The sequence below is a fragment of the Mustela nigripes genome, chromosome 6, assembly GCF_022355385.1.
Source record: "Mustela nigripes isolate SB6536 chromosome 6, MUSNIG.SB6536, whole genome shotgun sequence".
Taxonomy (NCBI): Eukaryota; Metazoa; Chordata; class Mammalia; order Carnivora; family Mustelidae; genus Mustela; species Mustela nigripes.
The window spans coordinates 71,365,402-71,378,625 of NC_081562.1; the positions used below are offsets into that span (position 1 = coordinate 71,365,402).

Genomic DNA, 13,224 nt, shown 5'->3' on the forward strand with positions numbered 1-13,224 from the left:
ATCATCTTACAAAGGTACAGTGGAATTTTCTGGAGTTTTTATGATCTATGATATCACTGCACATTGAATACAGACCAGAAATAGAATCTAACTGTATTCCATGAAGCTAAACATTATAGAGAACTAAAAAAATGTAAGTGCTATTCTCATTACTAGTTTCTTGTTTTTCAAAATTAGTTATTTTTATAAAAATGTTTATAGTATTAAGTAATTACTTTTTAAAATTCCCAGCTTTCATTTTCATTTTCAATTTAATTTTTAATCTTTAATTTAATTTGATTTAATTTTTTTAAAAAAGATTTTATTTATTTATTTGACAGACAGAGATCACAAGTAGGCAGAGAGACAGGCAGAGAGAGAGGAAGGGAAGCAGGCTCCCCGCTGAGCAGAGAGCCCAATACGGGACTCGATCCTAAGACGCTGGAATCATGACCTGAGCCAGAGGCAGAGGTTTTATCCCACTGAGCCAACCAGGCACCCGTAATCTTTAATTTTAAAATTTTTAAAAAGATTTTATTTATTTGAGAGAGAGAGGGAGAGGGAGAGAATGAGCAGGGGGTAGAGCAAAGGGAGGAGAAACAGACTCCCCACTGAGTGGGGAATATGATCCCAGGACCCTGATATCATGACCTGAGCTGAAGTCAGAGGTCCAACCGACTGAGCCATCAAAGTGTCCCTCTCACTTTTAATTTTTTTTTTTTTAATTTTTTTAAAGTTTTTTTTTTTTTTTTAAATATTTTATTTATTTATTTGACAGACAAAGATCACAAGTAGGCAGAGAGGCATGCAGAGAGAGAGGAGGAAACAGGCTTCCTGCTGAGCAGAGAGCCCGATGCGGGGCTCAATCCCAGGACCCTGGGATCATGACCTGAGCCGAAAGCAGAGGCTTAACCTACTGAGCCACCCAGGCGCCCCTCACTTTTAATTTTAATTATAACATGGTAAATACTGACATATGATGCATATAAACAAAAACTCCTTGAAGTTCTCAATAATTTTTGAGATTATAAAGTGGTTCTGACATCAGAAAGTTTGAGAACTGTCAGCCTGAAAATGTGCCATCTTTTTAGAATGGCAAATGGACCCATAAGGAACTGGCAAATGTTTCTCTCTATAGTCTAGCATCTTTCTGCCAATTTTTCATTTTTGACCTGGCAATTCTGTTGGTAGTAGTTTTATTATAATAAACAGATTTATGTCAAAGTATATTTATTGTGATACATTCTATTATTATTAATTAATATTTATAATGCTAAAATAAATTGGAAAAGAAGATTTACTTAGATAAGTTAGAGCATATATAGATCATGAATTGTTCAGCCTGACCAAAATGCATTTTTTAGAGTAGAATGGCATAGCAAAATTGTAAAATTTTGTAAAATTCAGATTATAAAACATTACTACTATAGGATGATTACATATTTGTTTAGAAAGAAAAGAATTGCATATATGTGATATCATATGATAAATTGGCAGAATACATGATAAAATGTTTATTCTGTTTTAAAAAAGATTTATTTTTTTTAAAATAAAAAATAGAGGAGGGAAAGAGAGAGTATGAGGAGGGGCAGAGGGAGAGAATCTCAAGCAGACTCTCTGCTGAGCATAGAGCCCTATGGGGCTCCATCTCAGGACCCCAAGGTGATGACCTGAGCTAAAACCAAGAATTGGACACTTAACTAACTGAGCACGCAGGTATCCCACTAAAATGTTTATTCTTGGATAGATTTATTTCTGAACTACAATCCTGTTTTTGCTCTTTTGCTTTATTCTGTATTTTTTATAATATAAGTGTATTATTCTTGTAGTCAGAAAATAAAATCCAGTAGTGTATTACCAATAAAACACACCACTGGAGAAATAATCAGAGTTAGCTTAGCTTAGATTAAAGGCAATAGCAGTATGAATGAATGAATTATATTTATATATTTTATATATATATAAAATATATATTTATATATTACATATATATATATTTTATATTAAATGCTGTTTATATTTGGTTTAATGTTTATGGACCCTTTGTTAAGAACATCATCTCATTATTTTAGTAGGTCACTCTTCTTAGAAGGCCTTCAATAACTGAATTTGATTGACATGCAATCAGGACAGTCCAGTAAAAATATTTAGTAATTGTTAGGAATAGAGACCGGGTCATTTTTATTTATTAGGGCATATTCTGAAAAACCCTTATTTTTGGAATTTCTTAGCTCATTTTAACTTAATATATTCATTGAAAAGAATAAAGTTTTTGTGGTAAATCAGATTCTTCGCATTTGTTGTTAAGACCATTTAAGATCAGACCTAATCTTAGCTGTACTACTTAACTAGTTATTGACACTATGCAAATTATTTAACTTTCATTAAACTTTAATGTTTTCCTCTATACCATGAGGATGGTATACTACAGAAATTACCTTACTGGGTTGGTGTGAGATCTATGAGATACTACACGTAAGGCATTTAGAACATTATCTGTGCTCAGATGTTACCGTCATTATTGTCATCAATTCAAATGTGGCTCCTTTGATTCAAATAAGTAGAGACTTATTCATTTTCTAGTGTGTATATGTACTTCAGAATATGTAATAAACTACTTAGAGTAAAAATAATTAGGAAAGTATTAGCATTGCTATTATGATTGATGTTATTTTAAAATCACAAGTTGGCATTCATTTACTGGATTATTTAATTGTGCTTTATTTTGTTAAGGTAAAAACTTGATTTTCCTTTTGAAATTTTAGGTATTCGTGGGGAAATCAATGTAATTGTCAAAGTAGACCTCTTCAATGATTTAAATCGATTTAGGCAATCGTCGTGTGGAGTCAAATTCTTTTGCAGTAAGTAAATGCATTTTATTTCACATTTAACAGGGAATTTAATTGTCAAATATAGTTAATCAAATTAATACTTCAGAAAGCTAATGGAAAACCTATTATACTTTGGTTTTAATACCTAAGAGAGAATTGTCCATTTTTCAGAAACAATTACTGTAGCTCTGGGGACTATTTATTTGATTTTAAAGTTGAAATCTTTCTTACAAGTTCTTAGAAATTTTTGTTAGAATAGTCCATTGGGGCATGAGGTATACATGGTTATCATGACTACGAGGTTGGAGGAGTTTGTGGAGCAGCAGGAAGGAGACCACCCTTCCTGACCCTACTCTGGCTTATACTCTAGCCCCTACTCCAGACTCTGGAAGAAATCACAGTAAACATTGCTGGTAACAGTTGCTTACTGCTGGTAGAATGACTGGTGAAGATTTTGGGTTTTTTCCAGAATTTCAACAAAGAATCCATGTATTAATGAAACAACTTAATCTTTTTTACTTAAATCTTATGTTAGTAATATTGGGCCTGAAGGTGAGAATTGATTGCAAAAGAACTGCGTAATAATACAACTCTGAAATATCTAAGAATGACTGGAAACAAGTTTGAAAATGAGGGTGGGATCTGTTTTACAGGAATGCTAAAAATTAATTCATTCTTACAGAAATGAGATCGGAGTGACTGTGGTCTGGAAATGCAAAATGTGATAGCATTTGCTACAGTCCTAACTGAAAACCAAAAAACTAAGGGAATATACCCAAACTTACCTATACCATATGGTGAATAGGAGGAGTCTGCAGTTCATCTAGGCCCCATGCTGAAGGAAAATCACTGCCTTGTTGCATTGTGTATATGTAAGCACGATATTATAAAGAGTTAAGTGATGCACTATATCTGAACAGTAGCCTGTGCTACCTTGATGTCAGCTGGTTATCAGTAGTCAGCAACAACGTAGGGGGAGATGGACTTGTACTTTCACAATCAATGAAAACAAATCCCATGCTCTCTAATATCTACAGTTGGGAAAACAAACTTGATGAGGCTACATGTGTTAAGTTATATAATCAGACTTAATTCAGATTGACCATGTAATACCATCTGTACTAGGTAATACAGATATGGAGCCATTTGTGGTGGGTGGACAGGTATATTTTGTAGAAGTCTGCAGTAGTCTTAAAATGCATTATTATCAGACATCAACTTATGGAGAAGCTTACAGCTTTTTTTTTTTTTTTTTTTTTAAAGATTTATTTTTTTGAGAGAGAGGGGAACATGCAGTTTGGGGTAAGGGCAGAGGGAGAAAATCTTCAAGCAGAGTCCACACTAAGCAAGGAGCCTGATTTGGGGCTTGATCCTAGGACCCATGAGGTCATGATCTGAGCAGAAACCAAGAGTTGGACCCTTAACTGAAGCGAACACCCAGGTACCCCATAGGTTTTCCTCTTCTACCAGTAGGTCAATCTCTGTGAAAAGCAAGCTCTAAAGTAATTTCCCATATTTATCTTATTAATTTCACAGTGATGAATATTGCCAATTAAAGTTTTCTTTTACAAATTAGAACAAGTTGCTTTGTTAATATGTAGAAGATATGACTATATATATATATTTTTAAAGATTTTATTTATTTATTTGACAGACAGAGATCACAAGTAGACAGAGAGGCAGGCAGAGAGAGAGGAGGAAGCAGGCTCCCCGGTGAGCAGAGAGCCTGATGCGGGGCTTGATCCCAGGATCCTGGGATCATGACCTGAGCCGAAGGCAGAGGCATTAACCCACTGAACCACCCAGGCGCCCCTAGGAGATATGACTATATTAAACTTTGTGTAACTGTCAAAAAAGAAAAATCCAGTGGTATTTTATTTTTTTACCTTTATTTTTATTTATTTATTTTTTAAGATTTTGTTTTTAAGTAATCTCTACATCCAATGTGGGGCTCAAACCCACAGTCCTGAGATCCAAGTGTCGTACGCTCTACTGACTGAGCCAGTCATGCTCTCCTCCAGTGGTATTATAGTATAAGACATTGTTAAGGTAAGAGCTGAGCACTATAACCAAACATTGTGATGCTATCCAAAATTAAATAGGTATCATCTACAGATATAGTCCCTCAAGTGCCATGAAATATGGGCTGGCATTGGGCAGATGTAGGCAGTCACAGCCAGCCTGGATTAATTGGGTTGAAAACTCCTAAGTAGTTGAGTTAGCTTTAAGGCATGGATATCTATTTTAGGAGACTAATTTGGGATAGGTGTTCTTAGGTTCTCCCTTTTTTTAAAAAAATTGTTTTGCTTGTTTTTCTTTAGGTTATCCCTTTTTTGGATCTAATTAGATCTTATTTTAAATCTAACGACATTTGGTATTATTTATATTAAATGAGTTTGTTAAATAGTCTAGTGACTACTGAACCAGTTGGCCATATGGCCATAGATTATTGGAGGGGCACCTGGGTGGCTCAGTTGTTGAGCGTCTGCCTTCGGCTTGAGTTGCTGTCCCGGGGTCCTGGGATCGAGGCCAGTGTCAGGCTTCCTGTTTGGTGGGAAACCTGCTTCTCCCTCTCCCACTCCCTCTACTTGTATTCCCCCTCTTGCTGTGTCTCTTTCTGTCAAATAAATAAATAAAATCTTTAAAAAAAAAATTATTGGCAATTGCAGGGCTGTATGACTCCTCAGATTGTCAGAAAGGTGATGGTTTTGACTTTTGAGGCTGCACTGTATGTTGTAAGGAAGAACTTTTTCAGAGGGCTTTGAATAAAGTTTTTTGTATTTATTACCCACTCTGTACCTATTTATACAATGATTACCTAGCTGACATTCATTTTGGTTTTTTAAACTTTGTATTGAATGCTATCTAAGGTTGTCTCTGGCTGTTTTCCAAATTATAAAAATATAACTTGTATCTACTGTTTTTACTATGTGAAAAACAAGAGGTCTTAATTAAAGAAAATGATTATTTCTAAGAACAATATGGAATTTAGAAGACTGGAAGTATGACTATTATAATTACATTGAAATTAACACAGTAAATGTGTTCTTGTATTATGTATCCAAAAGGTAAGAATTTAATTGTACATTTTTTAAAAAATTGAATTTAACGTTGTTATAAATAGAAGCATAATAGACAATTTCTTTCAACAGCAACATCTATTCCAAAGTGCTATAGAGCTGTAATAATTCATGGTTTTGTAGAAGAGCTTGTGGTCAATGAAGACCCAGAATATCAATGGATTGATCGAATTCGTACACCAAGGGCATCAAATGAGGCCAGACAGAGACTCATTTCTTTAATGTCAGGTATTTAAAAGAAATAACTTCATTACTGATATACTTAATACTGTTAAATTTTCATTTCCTTTTGACATGCTATGTGGAATTTTACAGTGAAGGCTATGAATTGCATATGACTGATTCTCTACCCTTGCCCAATCTTTCTGAATGTACCACGTTGACATCTTATAAGAGGAAATCTGAACCAGAAGCTTATATTTCCTTCTTAACTAGGCAGTAAAAGGAATTTGTGCTCACGAAGTGGCATAGTGGAAAGAACCCTGAGCAAGGAAGTAGGAAACTGGGTTCTGGTTTTCCTTTCTCTAGCATTTATTTATAGTCAGAGTTTAGGTAATCTCTCTAATGTTTTTTGTTTCCTTTTCATAGTTTTTCTCTGACAACATGTTTTAGCTCCGTGTACTTCTTCCTGCTATTCTTACCCCATTACTTTTCTTTTTTTCTTTGAAGAACTTGTTTTTCATTTAAAATGTATATGTACAGGGGCGCCTGGGTGGCTCAGTGGGTTAAGCCACTGCCTTCGGCTCAGGTCATGATCTCGGGGTCTTGGGATCGAGTCCCACGTCGAGCTCTCTGCTTAGCGGGGAGCCTGCTTTCTCCTCTCTCTCTCTCTGCCTGCCTCTCTGCCTACTTGTGATCTCTCTCTGTCAAATAAATAAATAAAAATATTAAAAAAAAAAATAAAATGTATATGTACATATGTGTGTATATATATGTATGTATGTATATTCACATATGTATATCAGACAATAAATGAGTATAAATGTTATATTTAATAAATATAAACGTTATATTTATATATAATGAATTTATGTTTTTAAATATAAAATATATAAACATTTATATCATATTAAAAATATATCAATTATACTTTAATATTTATAAATCACTATAAATATATTTATACTTACTATAATATATAATGTCATTTAATCTATTAAATAATATATCTTTTTTGTTTACCTCTGTATTTCTAGCACTTAGAAGAAAGAAAGAATGCCAGGCACATAGTACACAACCAGAAATTATTTGGTAAATGAATGCATGAATGAGTGAATCTTAATTTTGCTGCATCTGTAAAATGCAACTAGTTAATGTCTTACCTCCCTGAAATTAGGAGGCTAGAGCAGATAATCTTTTAGGTTCTTTTCAAGTTCTAAAAATCTATGATTTTTTGACTTTTTTTATTGCTGTCATATCCAGCTTTATATTATGTAATGTGAAGATCTAAAGCAGAATGCATTTTCTTCCCTTTTTTTGCAGGTGAACTGCAGAGGAAGATCGGCTTGAAAGTGCTTGAAATGAGAGGAAATGCAGTCGTTGGGTACTTACAGTGTTTTGATCTGGAAGGTGAATCTGGGTTAGTGGTACGAGCCATAGGAACAGCATGTACACTGGATAAACTAAGTAGCCCAGCAGCATTCCTTCCTGCATGTAATTCCCCGTCCAAAGAAATGAAGGAGTAAGTATGAATCAATGAGTCGTTCTTATGGAGCTTTTTCTCTTTTACTCTTGTGGTTTCATTTGATTTGAAATATTCTAGTAGGGTTGTTTAACATACATTTTTTAATATGGTGATTTTTTTCCTATGGTAATTTTTATTATCAGAGATGACTATGAAAATCTGAAGCTTTAATCTATTTAGCTATTTCTAATAATTTATTTATACTTTCTTAATATGAAATTCAAGTTAAATAATATAAAGCTAAACTTATTTCAGATCTTTAGGTACTATATATTCAGAACATTTTTACTTATTCTTTGGGGAATGCCTAAAACCCAGTATTATACCTTATAATCCAATTTTGCTTATTATTAGCAACATAGTATAGAAAAGAGAAGTATAGCAGGAAAGATTGACTAATGCAGGGGTCTCATGCAAATGTCTACAGAGGATCGTTTATGTAAATAAAATAATTGAGTATAATTAAATAGGGAGTACTGAGGATTGTGTAAAGCAGATGTTGGCAAACTTTTTCTGTAAAAGGCCGGATAGTAAATATTTCACGCACTAGCCATATAGTTCCTGTCTTTGTTTACCAAAAAAAGGAGTTTGCTGTTCCTGAGCTAAAGGAATTTAGGCTCATACATTTTATAAAAACTGAGTGTGATTCAACAAAACATTTTGGTTGGCTGGATTTGGCTTATGTGATACCATTTTTGTCTAAGTCAGAAGATACTCAATGTGGTGGGATGGTGCTGTCTACAAGGAATGTTTAAAATGAAAATTTTCTGTCATGTTGATTGGGGTGTGGGGGCAGATCCTGGTTGGGAACTAGAAATGCTCACTGTTGTACACAGCAAAGGACGACTCTGTACAATGAAGACTTGTTCCATCCTAGTAGTACTTCCATTGAGACCCACTGATTTAGAGATTCTTCTAGATCAAGGGTCAATAATTTTTTTTTGTAAATCACCAGAAGATACAGGTAAATAATAATTTAGTCTTTGCTCATAACTGTTCAGCTTTGCCATTCTAACATGAAAACAGCCATTGACTATGCAAATAAGTGAGTGTGGCTGTGTTCCAATAAAACCTGATGATTCACAAAACAGGTACAGGATGGATTTGACCTGTGTAGTTTGCTGACCCCTGCCCTGTTTCATCAAGGAGTCAGGATTCTGTAATCAGAAAACCTGAAATGCTTCCCGGATTAACAATAGTCAAGAAAGGTTGACTAGAAAACAATCACAGTCTTTTTTAAAAAAATTTAATTCCAGTGTAATATATAGTGTTCTATTAGTTTCACATGTACAATATGGTGATTCAACTTTTTTTTAAACAGTATTTTTAAAAATGAGATTTTCCTCTTAAGCTTATTCTGTTTAACTGTTTCCTTTCTGTTGGCCTTTAGTCATGCAGATTAAATTCTAGTCATGAGAGAGCACAGTATTATATATATGTTGCCTGATTTTATTGGAAAGTACCTTGGCAAGTGAAATGACTTGTTTTAAATAAATCGAAGAGTGAATTTGCTCTATATTCCATTTAAGATATGTTTTAAAACAATATGAACTGCCTTCTGCCACAGGTAGAGTCAGATTGCAGGTGTAACTTCTTGAGGGATTCACTTTTTATTTTCATTTTCCACACCAAATTTAAGTAAAGACTTGAGTACTTCCTTCTCATGCCGTCCTCCAGCTTTATCTAAGTTGCCTGAAGGGGCCTTGCTTTTGCAGCTGTGATGTCTGAGGGTTTCCTCTTTTCACTAAATTATTTAGTAGAAAGAGAATATTATATTGTCTGTTGATGTCTTAAAATGATATAGTGATAGTAATGGATATGTTTTGGCTACATTTAAGAATAATTCTGTTAATGTAAATCTTCTGGGATTGTGTAAATATTCTGCTTTTCAAATTTTGCTGTAGCCTGTTTGCCCCAAGTTGTCAAATAGTCACATCATGAAGAATTTAAGTTGCTTCATTAAGATTTTCTGAAAGACATCTTACTACCTCAGTCATGCTATTAAAAAACAACAACAACAACTCAGTACTTGGGCTGTTTTATCTCAGCCAGTTTCTTTGTATTTTTGATAATGAATCAATTTTGGTTGCTAGTTTAAATTTTTTTATAATTCACTGATTATGATTATTTTGACATTTAGTTACAATATTGATTCTGGACAGGAATTTGATAAAAGGTAGTTTGGATTATGTTCCTGTCTGAATGAATTTAATATTAGAAATGCCACTGGTGTATTACTGCAAGGTAATCTTTCATTCAAGAAGACTGATAAGAATTAGAACTCCAAGAATACATATGATGATGGTCCATTATATTTGGATTTTAACTAGATGTCATAATTTGAGGCTTTTACAATGTTCATTTTATTTTATTCATTTTATTTTACCTTTATTAATACTGTGTTCTACTTCATTTTTTTTTTCCCCTTTCAGATATTTAGTATAATGAATGATTTAAATCTCTTTGGTATTTCCTTGCTGAACTATCTCAATGGTAGAAAGTGCATTTAAATAAGACGTACTGCTTCTCTACTTTGAAAAAAAAGTACTGCTTAAGAGACGTTAGCTGTAATTTCTCCTCTGTACAGTACTGATTCTTAGAATTTTTAACATTAGTCACTTCCAACAGAGAAAGAGAAAACAAAAACGAAACCTCACTCTGTTGTTTGTATGCAAATAGGTCACCAATAAAGTGTTTAATTTTTAATCAGTTGTATTAAACACATTTTTATTTTAAACTAGCAACAAAAACAGAAACATTGCCCTATCATAAAACCAGTGATATTTTCAGAAAATAGTCTGTAGATTCTGTGAAGGACCGTTATTGCCCGTCAATGATAGCTCATGTTTGAACTTTGACAAATTATGATTGCTGGGAATGTTCACTGGCCAGTAAAAAAGAAGAGGCCAGGAAAAGTTGAACTCTTGATCTGCTTTAAAAAAAATGGAGATACGATAGTTTCTCAGTGTTTTCACATATGATTCTTTTTCCCTCATTATGCATAAGCAAAGGCACTGCTTAGTGAGATAATTGCTAATATGAAGTACAGGATTCTTAGTTGTCTAATATGCTGTTTTTCCCTACCCAGTGTAACTGTGCCCTTTTAGCAGAATTTCTTCATGAAAATTTAAATATTATATGTGAATATATATCTATGTGTATGTGATGAAAATATGTCTATACATCCACATAGATATAATCTATTGCACGGTGTCAGTTGATAAAAAAATTTCAATTCAGAATGTAGTTTAATAGACTCTTTAAATTTAAATAATATATTCTATTTGAGAGCCACACAAAAATTATCTACATTGTTTTTTATTAATGTGTTTTGAAAAGCAGTGTCCCCTTGTTTTTTGTGTGTGTGTGTGTTTTTTTTTTCCCAGTATAATCTGGAAAGCAATATACTTGGAGTGCTGAAATACTGGCATGTTTATATTTGCTTGGATCCATTTAGTTTATTTTTCTTTATGCTGTCATTTTCGTATTCTTTAGTACCACTATCTTGCTATTATAGACAGAAACAGCTCTGTTAAACTTTCTTTATAGAAAAATAAAATTACATGTAATCAGTTTCAGAAGCAGCATAAGAGCTTTATATTTGACTATTCATTTTTATGAGTGTTTTGTCCCCGTGTAGTAAACTTTATGGTGATCAAAAATATTTTAAAGCAACTCAGAATCCAAATCTTAGTCTTTCTTATTTAATGCCACTATTCCTGTTTTTCTTATTCACAGTCCTAATTATTAATCTGATCCCTTAAAACTATACCTGTATCCTAACAAGTTAGTATTTAGCTATTCTTTTTAAATTTCAGTCTGTTTTTTTGCATGTTGGGGGTTAAAAATTCCTTTCCCCTAACTAAAGCTCCTTTGAAATTATTTTAACATAACTTTGCTATCTGTTGTATGTATTGTTTTCTTTTCTTCCACTTTGACTACAAATTCCCTCAGGTCTCCGCTGGTTCATCCTCCAAGCCATGGATGCCGCTCGACTCACAACAGCCCAATTCACACTGCTACTGGCTCACGACTTACTCAGAACTTCTCTGTGTCTGTTCCCACTCTCATCTATACTGGTACGAGACTGCTCAGACTCCAGAGCTGGGGAAGGCAGGCCACAGGCAGAGTGGCTGTAAAGGGCAGGCAGGTAGCATAGTGTAGGCAGGTGCCACAAGTCTTTGCTTCCTCCTTTTCTTACTTGAAGTCCAGCTGCAGTGAAGAAATCCAGTATGTAGCCACCACAGAGGCTCTCACTACTCTGAAGTGAAAGTGTTCTAGCTTCCAAAGTCTCTTCCATAGATCCTGTAAGAACCCTATCTTATGTATGCATCCTGTAAGATTTAGGAGTATCCTCCAGTATGTGTTTTGCCATTATTTCTACATTTGGTTAGAAATAAAATTGATGATTGGATTCTAAATGAAATAGCTGTCAAAGCTTCTGATTTTCTTATTTTATTTATGTACAAAACCTGTTACATAGTAGGGTCTGTTTTATTCTGTGGAAGAGAGCTGTTGGAAAACAGGTAAGCAACTCTTCTGCATAAAATGCAATGGTTCTGTGTAGCTATATTCATTTTTCTCTTTGCTGTGTTTTTAGCTGTGGCACTCTTGATGCTATAGGATAAGGAAACATTTTTCTTTTGAAGATATCTGTGTGTGCAAATATAAAAACTATTCTGAATATTTGCACATACCATTTGCAGCATCATTTTTTCTTTGTAACTTAAAAAAGCATTGTTTATTTGAAAGTATTTTCAGTCATGTATTTATTTTTTTTGTTTACTTTTCCTTTTAATATTTTTTACTCCCTTAGTCTGTCATTTCATGCTTCTTTGCTTATTTACTTGGCTTATTAACTGTTTCAGTGCAGATAATTATTTATCTGGAGAATGATGAATGGTTAAACAGCAATTGGTTGTCTTTGGCCTCATACCCAGCTCCACACTTAAGAAATGACTGCTGGCCCTGCCCAATACTTTCCTGGTGTTTGGATCATGCTGCCTTCCGTCAGGTCCTTTGGCACATGATTGCTTAATATTTCTCCACCTTCTTCTGGCAGGATTCCCTTCAATGAAGATCCCAATCCCAATACTCACTCATCAGGACCCTCAACCCCTCTGAAAAACCAAACTTATTCCTTTTCACCTTCCAAGTCCTACAGTCGACAGTCCTCTTCTTCTGACACAGATTTGAGTTTGACACCCAAAACTGGTAAGGCGCTTCCACCCACCTTTTTCTTTTTCTTTCTTTCTTTCTTTTTTTTTTTTGTTTTCCAGATTTATTTCTGTTCTTTATTAGCTTTCCATCCAAGGCTTTCCTCCTATTTTTGGCATTTAAGTTAAAAGATAATATGAATACTGATCATTTTCAGTTACTACCATTAAAATATGAAAATTTCATATAGCTCAGAAATTATCTTGTTCAAAGATCTGTATTTATTGATTTAATCATAGTGTAGATATGAAGTCCAGAATTTATTTTTGCATGTAGACATTTTTTCATTTCATGCTCATATTATGAGGAATAATATCTTAAAGCTTTTGAATAGAAGATAACATTAGTAGCTTGCAATCCAATTCCTCATGTAGTAGAAACATTTTCAAATTCATTTTTCTTTCTATTTCTGAATTTAATTCTAAGATTTTAT

At 33.7% G+C, this 13,224-nt stretch overlaps 1 protein-coding gene and 1 pseudogene across 22 annotated transcripts in view; both read left to right on the forward strand.

The window, feature by feature from the left end:
* Positions 1–13,224, forward strand: part of C2CD5 (C2 calcium dependent domain containing 5) — a 97,674-nt gene that overhangs the window by 20,527 nt on the left and 63,923 nt on the right. For 11 of the 22 annotated variants that reach the window (XM_059402810.1, XM_059402812.1, XM_059402820.1 and 8 more), the window contains exons 5-8: positions 2,745–2,840; positions 5,963–6,118; positions 7,373–7,571; positions 12,637–12,788. In XM_059402810.1, coding sequence (XP_059258793.1) covers positions 2,745–2,840; positions 5,963–6,118; positions 7,373–7,571; positions 12,637–12,788 — 603 coding nt within the window. Of the gene's footprint in view, positions 1–2,744; positions 2,841–5,962; positions 6,119–7,372; positions 7,572–11,528; positions 11,654–12,636; positions 12,789–13,224 lie in introns of those variants that run through there. The other 11 variants (XM_059402811.1, XM_059402818.1, XM_059402815.1 and 8 more) reach the window with 2 other exon arrangements.
* LOC132020127 (leucine-rich repeat-containing protein 34-like) lies at positions 3,249–5,157 on the forward strand (annotated as a pseudogene).